The following is a 22,408-nucleotide window of genomic DNA, read 5'->3' as shown; positions in this document are numbered from 1 at the left end:
AGAAAGATTAGAGATTACGTTGTGAAACAACAGGGTTTCAAGTTTACAATTTAAAACAGTAACTAAGTAAACTACTGATATTGTTGTTAGTGCATGTCTTTTTAACACTGTTTTCAGGTTTCACTGAAGATGGAATAAGTAAATTCAGAAATGTTCAACCTTGTAAATAAAAGGTTTTGAGTTTTGCCAACTATCTTTATTATTAGGCCATTTGTACAAAATATATACCAAGTTATAAACTTATTTTAATGAGAACTTTTAACATTTACAAGTCACTCGTGGTTATAACATTCACATATTGTAAAGGAATGATCTATTTCTGTGTGTATACTCTGTATGTAGTCAATGTTTGGCTTGTATTTTTTCTGATGTATAATGAAAAATTCCCTTATTTAACTATATGGACTGTGATATCATCACATGTAACTGAATCTTTTGAAACCCTGTTTCAGGATACAATTAAGGTTAACAGAATTGAAATTTGGAACTGATTTTTAATTAACCACTCTTTGGAAGTAGTTATCTCTTATCTCTTTTAGTTTCATCTTCTTGTCAGAGTATGTCTAGTGACTAACCTGAGATGATTCTTTATTAACAAATATTTAACAATGTATCTTATTTTTATGAATATATAATCAGACAGACAGACAAGGGGCCTTATAATAAAATTTTTTTACTGAAATTACCATTTGTTTTCTGTGTTGTTATAAGCTAATTAGATGTAGATCTCTCTCCCCTAACTACATTCAAGGTGGCAAAAACATCACAAGGGACTTTGAACAATAATTAAACAAAAGTAGTTAATCAAGACGGCTGATATGGGTGTTAAAACTGTTATTAAAATAAAGTAAAGAACAATGTTTCAACCTTCTTGGGTCATCTTCAGGTTACATTTGACTGCAATGCCACCTACAGTCTCATACACGTTTATGTGCTTGTCCTTAAGACCTGTGCCTGACAACTGTTAGTTGCAAACTCTCTCTTTGTTAACCTGTAGATGATCTAAGAAGTAAAAAAAAAATGGTTCCCTACTTTATTTTAATAAAAGTTTTAATACCCATACCAGCTGTCTTGATATACATTTGAACTTAAGTGGGTTTACCATCATCACAAAGCGTAGTTACTGTTCATTACAGTAAATATTCAATTTGATGGTCATTAACTTTTAAGCACTTATTGATTCAAGGTTCACAATCAGTAATATCAGCATTTACTTTTATAAGGAAGAAAGTTGGTACTTTGTTATTTTTATACATAACACCAAATGGGTGTGACATTACACCACCCTGTACAAATGTATAAAATAATGATTTAATTAGTGGAATGCAGTTATAATAAACTATCAATTTGTGGCAGACAAGTGAGTGTTTTTCAGATGTTGAGCACATACATTAATATCAAATTTCAAAATTGAACCATGAAATCTGTTTCAACAAATTTTAACTCAGAAGCTTGTTAGAACTGATATTTTGTCATTTCTTAATAACTTCTATCAAGTAAACAAAAATAAAAGATGACAAAACTTTTTATTGTGTTTTTTTTTAAGCTCTAACCTTTCCCGCACAGGCATCATTTACTGTGCAAGTCACCAGCTTTTAGTGACTTACATTCAAATTTAATTAACTTACTTTTTCTTTATGTTATATCAATTAGTATAACGTAAAATTGTAGCTAATAATCCATATTTTAATAGTATATAATTTTAAGTTCTTAATTTTATAAGGCAATATTTAAAACAATCCTGAATTTCCCTAGTGTTTTCTCTACATTATCCATCATCCCCCAGTGAGGATACAATGAAACATACATTACTCACTGTTAAATTGTCATTCCTCAGACAAACCATATTATTCATAGTATACAGTTCTGTTTGGTTACAGAGCCAACAAGTAAAAAATCAGACCCCTCTTGTCATGTCCTCCCTTTCAGGATTTGTTAATAATTCTCTCTTATATTTAATTTTATATTACATATAACAAATACAGAGCTAGGGTTTTTATCAATCAAATAATGTGTTATGTTACATTGTTTTAATTAATTAAAATTAATTTCTCTGTTAGTATGAGCTGCATTCCCACAGGAAAGATGAGTAGTTTAGATGAATTTGTAACAACTCTTGTGGCATAGTTAGAAAGCCAGAAAAATTATAATAGCAAAGTCAGATATTTTACTTTTTGCATGCTTTTGTTTTATATTGTTTGTGCATTATTTAATTAAATAAAAATAATTTAGTACATTATTACCATTAGTATAAAAAAGTAGGTTCAAGTGCCATTGACAGTTGACAGTAAACAAAGGCGTGGGTAAACAGTTTCTTTCTTCTTTTTCATGTTTATATTTATTGTTATAAAAGAAACTAAAATGTAAAATTATGAATTTATTTAGAGATTAGATTAGGTAAAATTAAATGATAGTAATAATATAATAATGTTTCATAAGACATGCACACCAAAAGCTTATTCTTAATGCAACTCGGTAGTGTAACATGAGTTCAAAGTGCAGTGAACCAATAAAATTTAAGTATAAATAAACATATACTGTTACGAACTTAGAGCTACTTAGGATAAACAAATCTTTCATGTTACAACTTGAAATCATTCTACAAAATAAAGAAAAAAGGTAATACAGTATAATGGTTGTAGACAGTTGTGTATTCTATAAATTATTGACATGACTTGTAGTTTTAATAATAAAAGTATAATGGCTTATAGACAATTGTGTATTATGTAAATTATTAACATGATTTATAGTTTTAATAATAAAGTATAATGGTGGTTGGTAGTTATGTGTATTATGTAAATTATTGACATGATTTGTAGTTAAAATAATAAAGTATAATGGTGGTTGGTAGTTATGTGTATTATGTAAATTATTAACATGATTTATAGTTTTAATAATAAAGTATAATGGTGGTTGGTAGTTATGTGTATTCTATAAATTATTGACATGATTTGTAGTTAAAATAATAAAGTATAATGGTGGTTGGTAGTTATGTGTATTATGTAAATTATTGACATGATTTGTAGTTAAAATAATAAAGTATAATGGTGGTTGGTAGTTATGTGTATTATGTAAATTATTAACATGATTTATAGTTTTAATAATAAAGTATAATGGTGGTTGGTAGTTATGTGTATTATGCAAATTATTAACATGATTTATAGTTTTAATAACATAGTTAATGGTGGTTGGTAGTTATGTGTATTATGTAAATTATTAACATGATTTATAGTTTTAATAATAAAGTGTAATGGTGGTTGGTAGTTATGTGTATTATGTAAATTATTAACATGATTTATAGTTTTAATAATAAAAGTATAATGGTGGTTGGTAGTTATGTGTATTATGTAAATTATTAACATGATTTATAGTTTTAATAATAAAGTATAATGGTGGTAAGCAGTGTGTATTACATAAATTATTGAATGAGTTATAGTTTTAATTAGCCTGTTTTAACACCTGCATAATATCTTGATGTGGATATAAAGAATTCTGGAAAGGCTTAGGTTATTTTGATCTGACAAGAAAGAAGTGTGGCACTACTTGTGAGGTGTAAGTCACTGAGGTGACCCAAGACCATGAGAGCCACCAGTAACTTATAAAATTATGTAGTTATGAAACATGTTTGAAATGTTCTAGATGTAGTTGTGAATGTAATAGTTAAACTACACTGTGGGTCCAGGTGAGGGAAAGAAACTTATTTAAAAATATGTCAGTCAATTTAACATACTAGTTGAATCGAGATTCATCTATTAATTACTGCATAGATAGTGAAACATAAAACAACAGGCACAGTAGTATCATAAACTGGGTGACTGTACTCGCATGTAAGAAATGATTAGTTTTAGTATTTTGTGCAACCAAGTTATATGTTCAAACTGTCACATGCAGTCAGTTACAAATACACACAGATCAGAAACAGAATCATGTTTAACACTGTGAACACCAACATGCAGCCTTTCAACACCTCATACTACAAAACAACCACTACTAGAAACTCCAACTGTCTCACAGACCACTAATACAACCACCCAACCTCGAACAACACACACAAAGACAACTCACACCTTCAACCCTACCAAATTCACTACAAACTTACTAACTAGCCTTGTAAATTAAATTAAGTGAATTCCTCGCTTTCAAGTCAAGACATGTGTCATTCAAGGCTCTCTGTAGCCTGGCCAAATACTGCTTCCACCTTCCTGACCTCAAACCACATCACTTATCACTTAAAATTTATGCAAGAGAAGTAGCACAGCACAATGATGAAACACATTAAAGTTCTACATACCAACTGCCAAGTAAACCTCAAAGATAAAAGGATAGTAAGGTACAACATAAATAAACATATTAACACCAACATCGTCATAATTTCGGAAACACTTTGCACAGAGAAACAAAACACCACAATCCCTGGATTTATTACATACAGTATACCTCACTCTGAAAACGGCAAAGGTATATTAATTTACTTTAGCATAGAAATATCACATCTCATCTCGATAGAAGATACTTTTAAATCAAACGTAAATGAAACTTTTTTATAACATACACCTTAACAACCGTCTAACAATCCTTATCCTAGCTATATATTGTTCTCCTTCAAAAGATATCGACATTAAGTTTTTATAAAAATGTGTGGATTGTAATCCGAAACCAATTATTATAGGGGACTTTAATTCCCCACACAGAAGAGAAACAGAAACACACACAGATGATCAATTATAATGAGTTTTCTTTCTATAAACTACATGCACCTAATAAACCTACACACTTTTCTGTTGCCAATGGTTCCTATGATGTACTCAATTTCACCATAGCTCCCAAGGACACAGTAAACAGGATCTCTAACTTTACTGTATGTGATGAAATCACCAATGACCACTTCCCTGTTTCCTGTATGATTCACCCCCACTGCCCCAAAGAGAGGTACATGACTTCCTTAGTGTTACACATGCACTAAAACTGACTGGCTCACTTTTACGCTACACTTGATTCCCATCTACCACACTTAGTTGAACATGCTAACAATAAAATGGAATTAGACAACTATGTTAAGCAAGTTACTGTAGCCATACACAAGCCATTAAAACACAATTCTACAAACAAGGAAAAAACACTTCAGTGTTTGGCATAATGCCATTAAGTATAAACTAAGTAATTTGAAAGTAAATCAAACTATTATCAAATGGATATCAAATTTCCCAACAGATAGCTCAAGTAAGAGTCAACCTTATCAAAATCTTTTGGAATAAATGCAGGAGAACCCCAAGGATTCGTCCTTTCACCACTCTTTTACATTATTTTCATTAGTGATGTACCTTTTCATAGTTTAACTTACACTTACAATTAACAATACACAGACGACATTGCTATCTGGAGTATTTCTAGAAACCTGCTAATGGCCATGTCTCGTGTTCAGGAAACACCAAATACTGTCTCAAGCTGGAGCAACAAGTGGACAGTGGTTTTAAACCCAACAAAAAAACAAGGCAATTACTTTTATAGGAAATTAAAAGACACAGAAAAACTCTAGAAAAGTAAACATCTCTCGGCAACTTCGCCCTATTAACATGAGCAAGCACATCACATCCCTTGGCATCACTTTTGACTCAAGATTGACTGAAAAAAGCATGTTAACAACATACGCTTATCCATCAAAAAAACGCTTCACATTTGATGACCATATCTAGCAAACTGCTCAGCAGAGACCACCATCCAAATATACAAGGCTTACATCCATCCATTACTAGAATATGGATGTCAAGTCACATACAATATGTCTAACACACAGAAGGTCAAAATACAACAAAATAAAATATTAAGGGCAGCAAACTGGCTACCAACATACACACCTGTAAACTACATACACAAAATCAGTAATCTACCCACCCTTAGAAACAAGCTCACAGAAATAGTATACAAATATTACTTAAAAGCAGAACACAGTAATCAACTGTGTCATTATGTAAATTAGCCAGTGCTCCTACAAAATACATCCGACCATTTAACATATTTCAACAATTACAAACCACTCAACAAAATACATAATTATAAATAACATGAGTATTTGTTTATCTCTTTTCAGATTCAGGCACAGGACAGGTAAAAACATTTGGCACCTGTCCTGTGAAAGTGGGTTTTCTTTGGGCATTCCCATTTCCCCCCACATCCAAATCTCAGGCAGTGGATCTTTAAATCCCAGCCAAGGCAATATTCTTGCCTGGCTCCAAATTGTGCTGTTTGAGTTGATATCTCATCAGCTTATTGGACTACAGGCTTCAGCCTGGCCTAACTCCCTTGTGCTGCCTTAGTCTCACCCCCCCTTCTCACCCATAATTTTCATAATGCCCCATCTCACTTCATCACCTTAAAGAAGTCAAATCAAATTACAAGAAAACTTCCATGTAAAAGTAAATAATCTTCCATGAGTGGGGGGATGAAGAGGAACCACAACGTTCCTGACCACCCCTGTTGGGGAGAGAATTCCTCGGATTTCTTCTCTCTCTCTCTCTAAACTAAACCCCTGCCAAGTTCATTTGCATTTGTGACCATTTTGTGAAACTAAGAACATGATAAAGACTAAAGATGCTGTGATGAAGTTGAATTAGATATATGATGCATTACAAGATAATTTCCTCAGCAATTCTGAAGTTAAAAGTACCAAGTAAAGAGTACCTATAAAGATGATAAAATGGTCAGTATGATACCATAATATTACAATCCATATAGATTTCAGATTGTCATATTTTAATTAATTTTTCATTTTTATTTTATAAGTTGTGGTTTGCTCCATTCATTGGAAGCTATTGAAATAACCATAAATCACCAGTTATCAAAATACTCCACTTCCTGCAGATGCTTGGCTGATTCATGTAAGAAATGTTAAATATTTACATATTAAAATAGATGGTGATGTGTTTTGATGAGCAAGTCTTTTAATACTATATAGTTCCCACATTAATAGTGTGGTGCTAACTATGTTATTGTAATTTGGTTGATTTTTGCCAATAGGGCCAGTTTTCCTCCTGCTCCTGATGTGTCTGAAGGCTATAAGGGAAATGGAAAGTATGAACCTCTGAAAGAACACAAGGTTGATCTTGATGAAGTAGACCACACTGTACAAAAATCCAAGTTTGAGACAAAAGCTCACACACAGACCCAACAAGACCACCTCAAGAATCTGACAAAAAGTAAGTTATAATTCCTGAAAAGGAACATTTTTTTTGGTGGGTACACATTTTGGTTAATAGATAAAGATTAATATTAGTGGAGTGTTTTAATACATTGGTGTGAATTCTAACAGTGAATGTTTTATTTTCTTTCTATCAATGAATTTATGGTTAAATTTTTATATCTTAGAACATGGACTTCAGTAATAAGTTGTCAGTATTTTTATAAAAGTTGGAAGATATTTTTTAAGTCATGTGTAGAAGCTCAAAGAATATTATCTTTTAAAACAAACTTATCCTTACTCACTGTGTGATAACAAGTCATCAACATATGCATACAAGGTAGAATGTGATTATGTTTTAAAACAAATGCTTATCCTTACTCACTGTGTGATAACAAATTGTCAACATATGTGTGCAAGGTGAAATATGATAATGTTTTAAAAAACTTATCCTTACTCACTGTGTGATAACAAGTTGTCATAACAAGTTGTCAACATATGTGTATAATGTTTTAAAAACTTATCCCACTCACTGTGTGATAACAAGTTGTCAACATATATGTACAAGGTGATAATATTATAATGTTTTAAAAATCTTTATACTTACCTCCCACAAAAAGATAACAAGTTGTCAACATATGTGTACAGGGAAAATATGATAATGTTTTAAAAAACTTAATTTACTCACTGTGTGATATAAAAGTTGTCAACATATGTGTACTTATTTTTTTTTTACTCACTGTGTGATAACAAGTTGTCAACATATGTGTACAAGGTGGAATATTATAATGTTTTAAAAACTTATCCTTACTCACTGTGTGATAACAAGTTGTCAACATATGTGTACAAGGTGGAAATATTATAATGTTTTAAAAATCTTATTTTACTCACTGTGTGATAACAAGTTGTCAACATATGTGTACAAGGTGGAATGTGATAATGTTTTAAAAATCTTATCCTTACTCACTGTGTGATAACAAGTTGTCAACATATGTGTACAAGGTGGAATATTATAATGTTTTAAAAAACTTATTTTTACTCACTGTGTGATAACAAGTTGTCAACATATGTGTACAAGGTGGAATATTATAATGTTTTAAAAAACTTATCCTTACTCACTGTGTGATAACAAGTTGTCAACATATGTGTACAAGGTGAAATATTATAATGTTTTAAAAACTTATCCTTACTCACTGTGTGATAACAAGTTGTCAACATATGTGTACAAGGTGGAATATGATAATGTTTTAAAAAACTTATCCTTACTCACTGTGTGATAACAAGTTGTCAACATATGTGTACAAGGTGGAATATGATAATGTTTTAAAACTTATCCTTACTCACTGTGTGATAACAAGTTGTCAACATATAATGTACAAGGTGGAATATTATAATGTTTTAAAAAATCTTATCCTTACTCACTGTGTGATAACAAGTTGTCAACATATGTGTACAAGGTGGAATATTATAATGTTTTAAAAACTTATCCTTACTCACTGTGTGATAACAAGTTGTCAACATATGTGTACAAGGTGGAATATGATAATGTTTTAAAAACTTATCCTTACTCACTGTGTGATAACAAGTTGTCAACATATGTGTACAAGGTGGAATATGATAATGTTTTAAAAAAACTTATCCTTACTCACTGTGTGATAACAAGTTGTCAACATATGTGTACAAGGTGGAATATGATAATGTTTTAAAAACTTATCCTTACTCATTGTGTGATAACAAGTTGTCAACATATGTGTACAAGGTGGAAATATGATAATGTTTTAAAAATCTTATCCTTACTCACTGTGTGATAACAAGTTGTCAACATATGTGTACAAGGTGGAATATTATAATGTTTTAAAAACTTATTTTACTCACTGTGTGATAACAAGTTGTCAACATATGTGTACAAGGTGGAATATGATAATGTTTTAAAAAACTTATCCTTACTCACTGTGTGATAACAAGTTGTCAACATATGTGTACAAGGTGGAATATGATAATGTTTTAAAAACTTATCCTTACTCACTGTGTGATAACAAGTTGTCAACATATGTGTACAAGGTGGAATATTATAATGTTTTAAAATCTTATTCTTACTCACTGTGTGATAACAAGTTGTCAACATATGTGTACAAGGTGGAAATATTATAATGTTTTAAAAAACTTATCCTTACTCACTGTGTGATAACAAGTTGTCAACATATGTGTACAAGGTGGAATATTATAATGTTTTAAAAATCTTATCCTTACTCACTGTGTGATAACAAGTTGTCAACATATGTGTACAAGGTGGAATATGATAATGTTTTAAAACTTATTCTTACTCACTGTGTGATAACAAGTTGTCAACATATGTGTACAAGGTGGAATATTATAATGTTTTAAAAAACTTATCCTTACTCACTGTGTGATAACAAGTTGTCAACATATGTGTGTACAAGGTGGAATATTATAATGTTTTAAAATGTGTACAAGGTGAAATATGATAATGTTTTAAAAAACTTATCCTTACTCACTGTGTGATAACAAGTTGTCAACATATGTGTACAAGGTGGAATATTATAATGTTTTAAAACTTATCTTACTCACTGTGTGATAACAAGTTGTCAACATATGTGTACAAGGTGGAATATTATAATGTTTTAAAAAACTTATCCTTACTCACTGTGTGATAACAAGTTGTCAACATATGTACAAGGTGAAATATTATAATGTTTTAAAAATCTTATCCTTACTCACTGTGTGATAACAAGTTGTCAACATATGTGTACAAGGTGAAATATGATAATGTTTTAAAAAACTTATCCTTACTCACTGTGTGATAACAAGTTGTCAACATATGTGTACAAGGTGGAATGTGATAATGTTTTAAAAACTTATCCTTACTCACTGTGTGATAACAAGTTGTCAACATATGTGTACAAGGTGAAATATGATAATGTTTTAAAAACTTATTCTTACTCACTGTGTGATAACAAGTTGTCAACATATGTGTACAAGGTGAAATATGATAATGTTTTAAAAACTTATCCTTACTCACTGTGTGATAACAAGTTGTCAACATATGTGTACAAGGTGGAATATTATAATGTTTTAAAAAACTTATCCTTACTCACTGTGTGATAACAAGTTGTCAACATATGTGTACAAGGTGGAATATGATAATGTTTTAAAAAACTTATCCTTACTCACTGTGTGATAACAAGTTGTCAACATATGTGTACAAGGTGAAATATTATAATGTTTTAAAAACTTATCCTTACTCACTGTGTGATAACAAGTTGTCAACATATGTGTACAAGGTGGAATATTATAATGTTTTAAAAAACTTATCCCACTCACTGTGTGATAACAAGTTGTCAACATATGTGTACAAGGTGGAATATGATAATGTTTTAAAAAACTTATTCTTACTCACTGTGTGATAACAAGTTGTCAACATATGTGTACAAGGTGGAAATATTATAATGTTTTAAAAACTTATCCTTACTCACTGTGTGATAACAAGTTGTCAACATATGTGTACAAGGTGGAATATTATAATGTTTTAAAAAACTTATCCTCATTTACTGTGTGATAACAAGTTGTCAACATATGTGTACAAGGTGTAATAATGTAATGTTTTAAAAAACTTATCCTTACTCACTGTGTGATAACAAGTTGTCAACATATGTGTACAAGGTGGAATATTATAATGTTTAAAAACTTATCCTTACTCACTGTGTGATAACAAGTTGTCAACATATGTGTACAAGGTGGAATATTATAATGTTTTAAAAAAACTTATCCTTACTCACTGTGTGATAACAAGTTGTCAACATATGTGTACAAGGTGAAATATTATAATGTTTTAAAACTTATCCTTACTCACTGTGTGATAACAAGTTGTCAACATATGTGTACAAGGTGGAATATTATAATGTTTTAAAAAAACTTATCCTTACTCACTGTGTGATAACAAGTTGTCAACATATGTGTACAAGGTGGAATATTATAATGTTTAAAAACTTATCCTTACTCACTGTGTGATAACAAGTTGTCAACATATGTGTACAAGGTGGAATATGATAATGTTTTAAAAACTTATTCTTACTCACTGTGTGATAACAAGTTGTCAACATATGTGTACAAGGTGGAATATGATAATGTTTTAAAAAAAACTTATCCTTACTCACTGTGTGATAACAAGTTGTCAACATATGTGTACAAGGTGGAATATGATAATGTTTTAAAAACTTATCCTTACTCACTGTGTGATAACAAGTTGTCAACATATGTGTACAAGGTGGAATATTATAATGTTTTAAAAAACTTATCCTTACTCACTGTGTGATAACAAGTTGTCAACATATGTGTACAAGGTGGAATATGATAATGTTTTAAAACAAACTAGTGTCATCACTTGGTAATAAGTTGTGAGAATGATCAGTTTGTGTCGGTGTGAAGATGGATATTCAAACTGAAGTCTAACTCCTTTCTAAAAGAGTGTCAGTGAAAACTCATCAATTGGTAATAGGTTGTTGACTTTATCTCTCTTTCATTGTTCAAGTTACTTTACTCTCTACTGGGATACAGTTTTGTCTTCTGGATGGAGTACTTGTGTTAACTGTTTTCTTATGTCTTGCAGACACATTATATGATCAATTACTTTCCTTGTTGCAGCTTTTTTAGCTCACGAGTGTGGATTCCTCGGGTGGGTGTTTGGTGTGGTTCAGGTCAGGAAGGTTAGTCTTCTGGCATTGCTAAGTGGTTTGAAGCTTGAAGGAAGGAGGCTGGGTCCATACCAGCCTGACCCAGAACTAGAGCCTCAAGAAAATGGGCAATCATCATTAACAGGTCAGCTAGGGCAAACTGTACTGGCACTGTTGGAAGGACTTCCAAATCAGCAGTAAGTAAACATATTTTTCATTCATGAAATATTTGTATTTCTAGTAAATCTTGAAGAAGCTACATTTTCATAATTGTAACTTCTTATTACTTTATGTTTATGATCTTATGTGTGTATGAAACAATGTGAGTTTATAGTTTAAAGAGGAATCAAATCTGTGATAAAATTCCAACATAAATATTTGTTTTACCAAATAGCACACGATACATGTAAGGTAACCTTGGAAGATAATTGTAATACAGTGAATTTATGGGTTTTGTCAATGGACTGGTGATTTGAATATACATGTGACTTAGGTAACTATGTAAACCTTTTATTAAAACAATACTAATATATTTACAAACTCTCCTACATTCAGAATATTCTTTGATTTCAGTTAACATTAATGAACCAAAAATACAAATCTGACTTCTTAATGATTAGCATTACAAAACTTACCTTCCATCACAGCAAAACTACTATTTGACTGATTAAGTTTTTTTTCCGTTGCACATCTAAATATTGATCTGATTTTTCTCACTTGCTCTCTAGTTCTTTATTTCCCACACTGCTCTTAGAAGTATCTGTCATGACACTCTCTACACACTTAAATATCTGTGTCATGACCTCTCTACCTACACTTAGAAATATCTGTGTCATGACCTCTCTACCTACCAGATATCTGTGTCAAGGACACTCTGCCAACACTTAGAATATCTGTGTCATGACCTTCTACCAACACTTAGAAATATCTGTTCATGACACTCTCTACCAACACTTAGAAATATCTGTGTCATGACACTCTCTACAAACACTTAGAAATATCTGTGTCATGACACTCTCTACCAACACTTAAAATATCTGTGTCATGACACTCTCTCTACCAACACTTGAAATATCATGTCAATGACACTCTCTACCAACACTTAGAAATATCTGTGTCATGGTACTCTCTACCAACACTGATATCTGTGTCATGGCTCTCTACCAACACTTGAAATATCTGTCATGACACTCTCTACATACACTTAGAAATATCTGTGTCAGACGCTCTCTACCAACATTAGAATATCTGTGTCATGACACTCTACCAACACTTGAAATATCTGTGTCAGACACTCTCTACCTACACTTAAGTATCTGTGTCATACTCTCTGCTTGTCACTTAGAAATATCTGTGTCATGACCTCTCTACAAACACTTAGAAATATCTGTGTCTTGACACTCTCTACCAACTTATAGAAATATCTGTGTCATGACCTCTCTATCAACACATTAGAAATATCTGTGTCGTGACGTACTCTCTACCAACACCACCTAGAAATATCGTGTCAATGACAGCTCTCTCTACCAACACTTAGAAATATCTGTGTGTGACTGCTCTCTACCAACACTTAGAAATATCTATGTCATGACATATTGCTAACACTTAGAAATATCTGTGTCATGACACTCTCTACCAACACTTAGAAATATCTGTGATAAAACTGACATCTCTACCAACACTTAGAATATCTGTGTCATGACATCTCTACCAACACTTAGAAATATCTGTGTCATGACACTCTCTCTACCAACACTTGGTATGTGTCATGACATCTAACACTTACAGAAATATCTGTGTGGCGTGCTCTCTACCAACACTTAGAATATCTGTGTCGGAACTATCTACCAACTTGTAAAATATCTTGTCATGACCTCTCCTGCTAACACTTGAAACATCTGTGTCGGACACCCTCTAGTTTGCTTAGAATATCTGTGTCTTGTGCTCTCTACAACCTTAGAATATCTGTGTCATGACACTCTCTACCAACCTTAGAATCTGTGTGTCATGCTCTCCACTGAACTTAGAAATATCTGTGTCACTGACCTCTCTACCAAGACACATAGAATATCTGTGTCATGGTGCTCTCTACCTTAGAGCCTGTCATGATAAGAATCTACCTACCTTAGAAATGTCTGTGTCATGACATACCACTGCTAGTAATGTGACTCTCTACCAACCCTTGAAATATCTGTGTCACGTGCTCTCTACCAACACTTGAAATATCTACTGCATCATGACTCTCTACCAAAACACTTGGAAATATCTGTGTGGCATATCTGCAACACTTAGAATGTCATTATGGCCTCTCTACCAACCTTAGAGTATCTGGTGTCATGAACTCTCTGCCTACACTTAAAATATCTGTTGAAAAGCGGCCTCTCTACCTACTTGAAATATCTTGTCAAGACGCTCTACCAACACTTAGAAATATCTGTGTCGTGTTGCTCTCTACCAAGGAAGTAATATTGTGGTGACACTCTCTACCAACCTTAGAATATCTGTGTCGTGACTGCTCTACCAACACTTAGATATCTGATCATGGGCCTCTCTACCAACACCAGAGTAATGCATTGATAAAATAGCCTCTCTACCAACATAGGAAATGTCGTGTGACGCTCTCTGCCAACACTTAGAGTATGTTATTATTCATGACCTCTCTACCAACTACTTAGAAATATCTGTTAGGCATCTCTATGCCTTAGAGTATATTGTTCATGCTATCTACCAACCTTAGAATATCTGTGTCATGATGCTCTCTACCAACCTTAGAATATCTGTTGTCTTGTGGCTCTCATTACCAAATATCTGTGTCGCGACGCTCTCTACCAACACTTAGAAATATCTGTCATGATGCACTCTCTACCAACACTTAGAGAATATCTGTATCATGACGCTCTCTACAAGCGGAAATAATCTGTGTCATGACCTCTCTACGTGCACTTAGAATATCTGTGTCAGACACTCTCTACCAACACTTAGAATATCTTATGTCAAGACACTCTCTACCACACACCCAGAAATATCTGTGATGTTGCTCTCGTTCTCCCAGAATATCTGTTCATGACTTGCTCTCTACCAACACTTAGAATATCTGTTGTCGCGGCCTCTCTCGTGCCTTAGAAAGTATCTGTGTCATTGGACACTCTCTCTACCAACACTTAGAAATGTCTGTATCTTGACACTCTCGTTGCCTTGAGAGTATGTGTCATGACACTCTCTACTCAACACTTAGAAATATCTGTCATGACACTCTCTACCTATACTTAGAAATATCTGTGTGTGACCTCTCTGATACATAGAAATATCTGTCATGACTCTCTCACGTGCCTTGAAATCTGTGTCATGGACACTCTCTACATAGCAGATATCTGTGTCTGACACTCTCTGCCAACACTTAGAAATATCTTATGTCCTTGACACTCTCTCGTGCCTTAAGAAATATCTGTGTGTCATGAGCTCTCTACCAACACTTGAGTATGCATTGGGCATCACCAACACTTGGGAAATGTCGTGATGACATACTCTGCCAACACTTGGAAATATCTGTGTCATGACACTCTCTGCCTACACTTAGAAATATCTGTGTCATCTCTACCTCTTAAGAATATCTGTGTTCATGACATCTCTACCTGCCACTTGGGAAATATCTGTGTCTCCTACCTACATAGAAATATCTGTGTCATGACACTCTCTACCAACACTTAGGAAATCATGACGCTCTCTACCAACACTTAGAAATATCTGTCATGTACTCTCTACCAACACTTAGAAATATCTGTGTCATGACACTCTCTACCTACACTTAGAAATATCTGTGTCATGACACTCTACCTACACTTAGAATATCTGTGTCATGACCTCTCTACTTAGAAATATCGTGATGTGACACTCTCTACCTACACTTAGAAATATCTGTGTCATGACCTCTCTACACAGAAGATATCTGTTCATGTGACACTCTCTGTGCTCAGAAATATGTTGTCATGACCTCTCTGCACCAACACTTAGAATAATCTTGTCGCGACACTCTCTCTCTACCTACACTTGAAATATCTGTGTCATGACACTCTCTGCCAACCTTGAAATATCTGTATCATCTCTACCTACTTGCTTAGAAATATCTGTGTCATGACACTCTCTACCAACACCATGTTTCTTATATCCTTCTACTGTATGTAAGCACCTCATTCAGATAATATTATCACTTTTTCTTGACAAAGTGTTCACGAATAAGTTTCTTTGTACTACAACCATTAGTAATTGTAATTCATTATTCACCACCATCATCCACCCACGTGTAATGCTTTCACCTTTTGCAGAACCATCAATTATGGAACTTTGTTGCAAATGTTATCAGAAACTTGTTCAACAAGGTGGCAACTGAGAGATATTCATGTGCTGTAGTTCAAGGCTGTGTGCCCCATATGAGCACCATATGCCTACTGCCATATCATGGCATTTTCTCATCACCCTCAATCTTTATGCTGGCTCCCTCCATTACATAGACAACTAGTTACTACAGACACAGTCCAGTTGGTGGACCTTATACCGGGTTCTACTTTCAGAAACAACCAAGGCAGGCTTTATGTAGAGCTTGAGAAACCTATTCTCACTCCACCACAATATATCCATCTAGGTATATTTTCAACACATATCTTAATTTGGCTTGTTAACTCCATCTGACTCCATGCTATAGAAAATGCTGTATGACTCTTACTTACCCTCTTTCTCCCTGCATGGATGATTCTTTTCTCTAATCCCTCATTCCTTTGAGATGAGCACACATAATACCCCTTCAGAGGTCTTCACACAATCAACGAATCATGAATAGTGATTCACTGGGTTCTAAGTCTTTTATTTGGATCAATATCTTCAATCTTACGAGGTAGTCCAGATCAGAATAATCCTATAATAGTTGTTCTGCTCGTTTCATCTGAGATCCATCTCTTCATGAATTCCTCATTTCAAGGATTGGGTGCATATGTAAATGGTCATGAATTCAGGGCCCATGAACAGATGACAAGGTTTTCCAACACAATGTTTTAAAACTTCCCATGTTCAAAGGGTGATGTGTGTGTGTATCTCAATGGTCAAGAATTTCAGGGCAAATGGATGGATGTTGAGGCTTTCCACAATGTTGTAGAATCTTTGGTTATTCAGAAAGTAATTTTCAAGGGCTGGAATTATTAAAGGAAAAAATTGTCATGCTTCATTTTGATAGTTCTATGGGCATGTCCTACATTTTCTGTCAAGGGAGCACTCAGTCCAGGTCTCTTGGTTTTCAAACATTCGATCTTCTTTCTTGGGCTCACTCCCATTTTATTATCATGGGTTGATAAGTTGGTGGCAGATCAAATGTCTTGATCAGAATGGATGCTACATCATAAGATACCATTGGCTTTGCTCTTGGTTTTGTTTTTATTGCTGATCAACATTTGGCACTTGTTGTAATATTCAACTACCAGAATTTTGGTATCTGGTATCTCACCCTTGCACATTGGAAATAAATGCATTCAGTCAATACAAGATAGAATTGCACCTCTATGCCTTTCCTCTGATTAATATGTTTTAGAGTTCTAGCTGTAATTTGTTCAACCTCTTGTCAGTTTCTTTTGATAGTATTGGACTGGATCAACTATGGTTCCACATCTGCTATGCTTTGAGGCACATCTCTACCATTTTCTCTTTGACAGTCTCTGTTGCAACAGCCATGATCAACATCATACATCTATCTACTCTAAAGCACAAACTTCATGCATGGAGGTTATATGGTTCTTAGCACAGCATCAAGATTTAACTTATAATTTAACTTAAATTATGCTGTGTATGTGTTTCAATCTTTTCATAGTCTGATAGAAATAATACACCATAAACAATGGTGTATAGTTAAGTTAGAATCCACTTCTCCATAAGTGCCAAGTGCCAATGATAACTTGTTTGACCTGGCTCTTTGACAAAATTTCATCTTTCAGAATCACTTACTTATATAAGTTGGGCTTATCAGTCAAAGTTGCTCGTACTGCTTGTGCACAGGATACTTTATCATTTTACCTACATCCTCCTATATCCAAACAGGTCCTTCTTATTTACAACACTGGAAGTTAGTGAGAGAGGTATAACCATTTTTGTTGATTCATCTGACTGTTTTTCATTTCTTGTTGATCAGATCCATTGTTTGTTACATCCAGTGCAGGCTTTAAAGTGTTGGGTTCTCTCTGATCCTGATTGTTTGTTACCGTCCAGTGCAGGCTTTAAAGTGTTAGGTTCCCTCTAATCCTGATTGTTTGTTACGTCCATTGCAGGCCTTAAGGTGTTAGGTTCCCTGCTCAAATACCTTTAGAAAGACTAGATGATGACCTTCAGTATCCAATATTCATCCCTAGCTGCTTTGTTGAGGTGTGTATGAAAAATGATACTTATTGCTTAGTTGGAGCTCTCTTTGGGGTGAGAGGTTGTGTAAGTCACATCTCATCAGAGTCTTCACATTTCCATGTTTCTAGTGACACAGTGGAGGATATCATGTGAGCTGGTATTTGGGCCACCTCCAACACTTTTATCTCATATTATTTGCTTGATCTGCCAGTATCTCTTCCTCAGAGGGCTTTCAACTACCTTCAGTTAGTTATCTTAACTACATCCACTAGATTATAGTATTTTCATTACTATTATTGTCTCTTTTTCTTAGGTCTGTTATCTTCTTTTGGATCACATTCCATGGCAAATGTCTCATGCAAGTGTGCTTTTATCAAACCAATTCTGTGCTGGCAACCATCACCACATTTTACTTTGTATAGGTTGTATATGAAGAAATGAGGTGTTCCATAAGACCACCTAAGAAGTTATTTCTTGTACTATGTTGTACCACCTTTCATGAACTATCATGAGTAAAACCTGAGATCATCTTCTCCATCCCTGCTAATCATTGGATTGAATACATCAGGGTCAGTTTGCTTTTAAAATTTAAGAACTTGGTTCACCCTATTGTACTGTTTTCAAGGCACTGTTCATCAAGCTGCCCCAACATGTATTACCCCACCTCCCATATTCTGTTTGTGTAATAGGGAGTCCTTACCATACCTGGTTTCAGTCACTGGGATAGTGTATATAGTTTTTTTCTTCAAAGTTTTCAACTGAATTTCCTCCACTCTTGGAAAAAGAGTGAAGTTGGGGCTTCTCTTACCCAGCCTGGATGTATTTTTTTTTACATGTTGGTAGGAGAGCACCAGCCCATGTGATAGTCTATTCATAATACTGCATCAGATTTGATGCTCAGCTGTGGTTGGATTGAGCATAGCACTTCTTTTTTGATTAATATGGATTTAGTACATTGTTCATGGAAGAGGGTTTGTTTCTTTGTAATTCTGAATGCACAGTGGTCCCATTCTAGGTCCTGGTGGGGCACAGTTTGTTCCATGTCCTTCACATGACTCTGAGGATTAATGAAATTTACCCATGTAGCTGGGAAGTGAGGGTGAGTGTTAATCCCAGATCTGATTCTGAGTGGCTTGAAATGCATCACTTTATAGCTACTGGTTGAAATCCTATTATAAGTATATACATTGCAGTTCAAATGCCCTAATCGCCGATGTGGGACTATGGACCATAGCCCTATAAGTTCAACTTTGGCTACTTGGTTTGGGCTGGGCAGTAGTAATGATGGATCATGTAAAACTCCACCCACAGTGGATTAATTTTGTTCTGGGTGAAGCACATACCTGTTTTGGGTGTTACCAGTTTTATGTCTAGCACACCATGTGATTTATTCAGATGCATTCTATATGGATAATGGACTAACCAGTCACTTTATCTTATCAATATGCATTCTAAGTGTAGAGTGTAAGAAGAGGTAAATATGTTTTGGAATATTTTTAAAGTTGAAAATGTATTTCTGTATTTTCACACCTCTGACCTCCTTACCTCTAATAGGACTGTAGATGGGGAGACGGTGATGTATGGGGGAAAGGCTGCTTACGGTGAAGGTGGGTGGAAAGACTGCCACCAGGGGCATTAAGTGAGGAATAAAAGACTGGAGAAAGCAAGTAAAAGATCAGAAGAATGCTTAAAGTGGGAAGGAAATTCTACAAGTATAGTAATAGCAGTGGTGTGAGGGTAAGTAAGTATGTTTCATGTTTCAATTTAAGAATATGTTGCATTTGTGAAGAAAGTGCCACTAGGTGTTCATTGTTAATGTTATTTTTTCTAGGACTGTTGTGAAGAATGTCTGTAGGAAAATCACAAGCTCTGTGTTCCAGTCAAAGTAAGAAAGGAAAAAAAACTCAGCATTGTTGACTATTGGCCCAGTTCACATAAACATACCGCAGCATCCGTAGCTCTTCACGCGGTATGGTCACCAGACAGACAGCTGTCCACAACATTACAAGAACTAAGGTCCTCCGTCAGTCCTCAGGATCAAGTGAGTGTATAAAGTTATTTGATGTACAAATTACTGTAAGTCTAAAACATGATTGAAGTGGTTTCTTGAATTGGTTTGGAGCCTAATTATTAACTAAGATCATAACACATGACAAGCATTTTTTTTTTTTTTTTTATCTTCCATAGCTAACTTACTGCTGTTTATTTGAAAGGTAAAAAATATACCGTGATTGGTTTGTTTTTGTCTTTTTTTCTGTTAACTTATTTTTCTGCTTTAAATCTGGATTATTGTTTTAGTTATCTTTTCTCTCATTATAATTTTTATTTGATTAACCTTTTTAATTTTTGTTCTTTTTCTAACGTGGTGAGGGAGGTTTTTTTAATTATCTGGTGAATGACTGTTATTGTTTGCGAAACTGTTTTTTAACTACCAGTATAATAGTCCTTTGATTACTGTAGTAAAGGCAAAACCATTGGGAATCACAAACACTGGACATACAACCTACAGACAACCTTGGCCAAGCAGTCAAACATGTTGAATTTTGTTGGTAGAAATTAGCTCTTTAAACTTCTGAAGTTAGACAAAATAGTAAACAGATAGAAGTGCATGAAAGTTATATACAGTTCTAAGTTAAAAGGTTGTTTGAGGTCAAGATAGAATCAAAAGCTAGTTATCTTATAAAACTTGTTCTCTTTATGTGTAAATCTGATCAGTATAAAAGTTAAAAATTAGTAAATTGATAGAGATGCAGTTTGTTCATAATTTTGTAAGATCATCAGAGGTCAAATCTTGAAAACCTTCTCCTCTGAGGGATTTTGCTTCATTTTTGTCAAATTTAGACAAATTAATAAGTGTCTCCTAAAAGATGTACACAATTATCAGGTCAAACATCATTTGGGGTCAGAATGGAGCAAAACTAGGAATGTTATTAAGGTCAAAGAGCATTTTAGGTCAGTATGATACCTCTTTATTTGAAATCTTAAAGTTGGTGTATTCTTACTTCCTTCGTTTCATTGGTTAAAGTTAATACTTACCTGATAAACATAATCTGGAAGAATAGGCCACCTTCAAAGCCCCAGTGAAAAACACTAATGTCATATTTATTAACCAATTGGGAAACTCACTTCTTTTCCATCAACATTAATGTGTGCTTTAGTCTTAATTCCTTGATGCCTTTGAAAATGAGGAAAATCAAGGCCATGGCTGTACAAAATGATGGATTGTGAATTTTCTGGTCTGATGTTGTCATACTAGTTACAGGTAAAGGAACAGGAAAATGTGTTAATGAAATTATTCAGTGAAAATCAGAGTATTCGTTATGTGTGCAAAATATACATTGTTTTTGGTTAGTTCTGGTGATTGGTACATTTTTAATTACTTCATACACAGCCTCTTGATTGGTACATTTTTAATTACTTCATACACAGCCTCCTGGTGATTGGTACATTTTTAATTACTTCATACACAGCCTCTGGTAATTGGTACATTTTTTAATTATATACACAGCCACTGGTAATTGGTACATTTTTTTTAATTACCGCTAGCCACACAGCCTCTGGTAATTGGGTACATTTTTTAATTGCGCTTCATACATGCCTCTGGTAATTTGGGTATTTTAGTACGCCTGCACATTAATCTGGTGATTGGTACATTTTGTAATTACTTCATACACAGCCTCTGGTGATTGGTACATTTGTAATTACTTCATACACAGCCTCTGGTGATTAATTTTTGTTTTTTTAGTACTTTACATACACACTTCTGCCCAATTGGGTACATTTTGTAATTAAATTACTTTCATACACAATAACTGGTGATTGTTGCATTTGTAATTAAATTACTTCATACACAGCCTCTGGTGATTAGTACATTTTAATTACTTCATACACAGCCTCTGGTAGTTAGGTACATTTTAATTAAATTACTTCATACACACAGCCTCTGGTGACATATCTGGTATAAAGATATTAATTCTTAAAAGTGTTCCCTAAGTTTTTGTTGTACATTGGTTTGTAGTTGCCTTAGCCCTTTCACTAGGTCAAAGGCCATTACAATGTATTTATTGACTTGCATCTCAAAATTTTATTGAACTACTATTTCTTGAATTTATGTGTCAGTAAGTTTATGGAATAAAATTGTAGATTATAATTCAAACATTAATATTAA

General features: G+C 33.8%; 1 protein-coding gene across 1 annotated transcript in view; it reads left to right on the top strand.

Annotated features, from left to right (window-relative positions):
• Positions 1 to 22,408, top strand: part of LOC143245650 (bridge-like lipid transfer protein family member 1) — a 252,531-nt gene that overhangs the window by 77,516 nt on the left and 152,607 nt on the right. The window contains 4 exon segments of the mRNA XM_076491999.1: positions 7,015 to 7,193; positions 11,837 to 12,062; positions 19,795 to 19,847; positions 20,121 to 20,281. Coding sequence (XP_076348114.1) covers positions 7,015 to 7,193; positions 11,837 to 12,062; positions 19,795 to 19,847; positions 20,121 to 20,281 — 619 coding nt within the window.

Source organism: Tachypleus tridentatus, chromosome 2 (genome assembly GCF_004210375.1).
Source record: "Tachypleus tridentatus isolate NWPU-2018 chromosome 2, ASM421037v1, whole genome shotgun sequence".
Lineage (NCBI taxonomy): Eukaryota > Metazoa > Arthropoda > Merostomata > Xiphosura > Limulidae > Tachypleus > Tachypleus tridentatus.
Note: the sequence above shows the minus strand (reverse complement) of the source record. Positions and strands in the feature narration are given on the sequence as shown.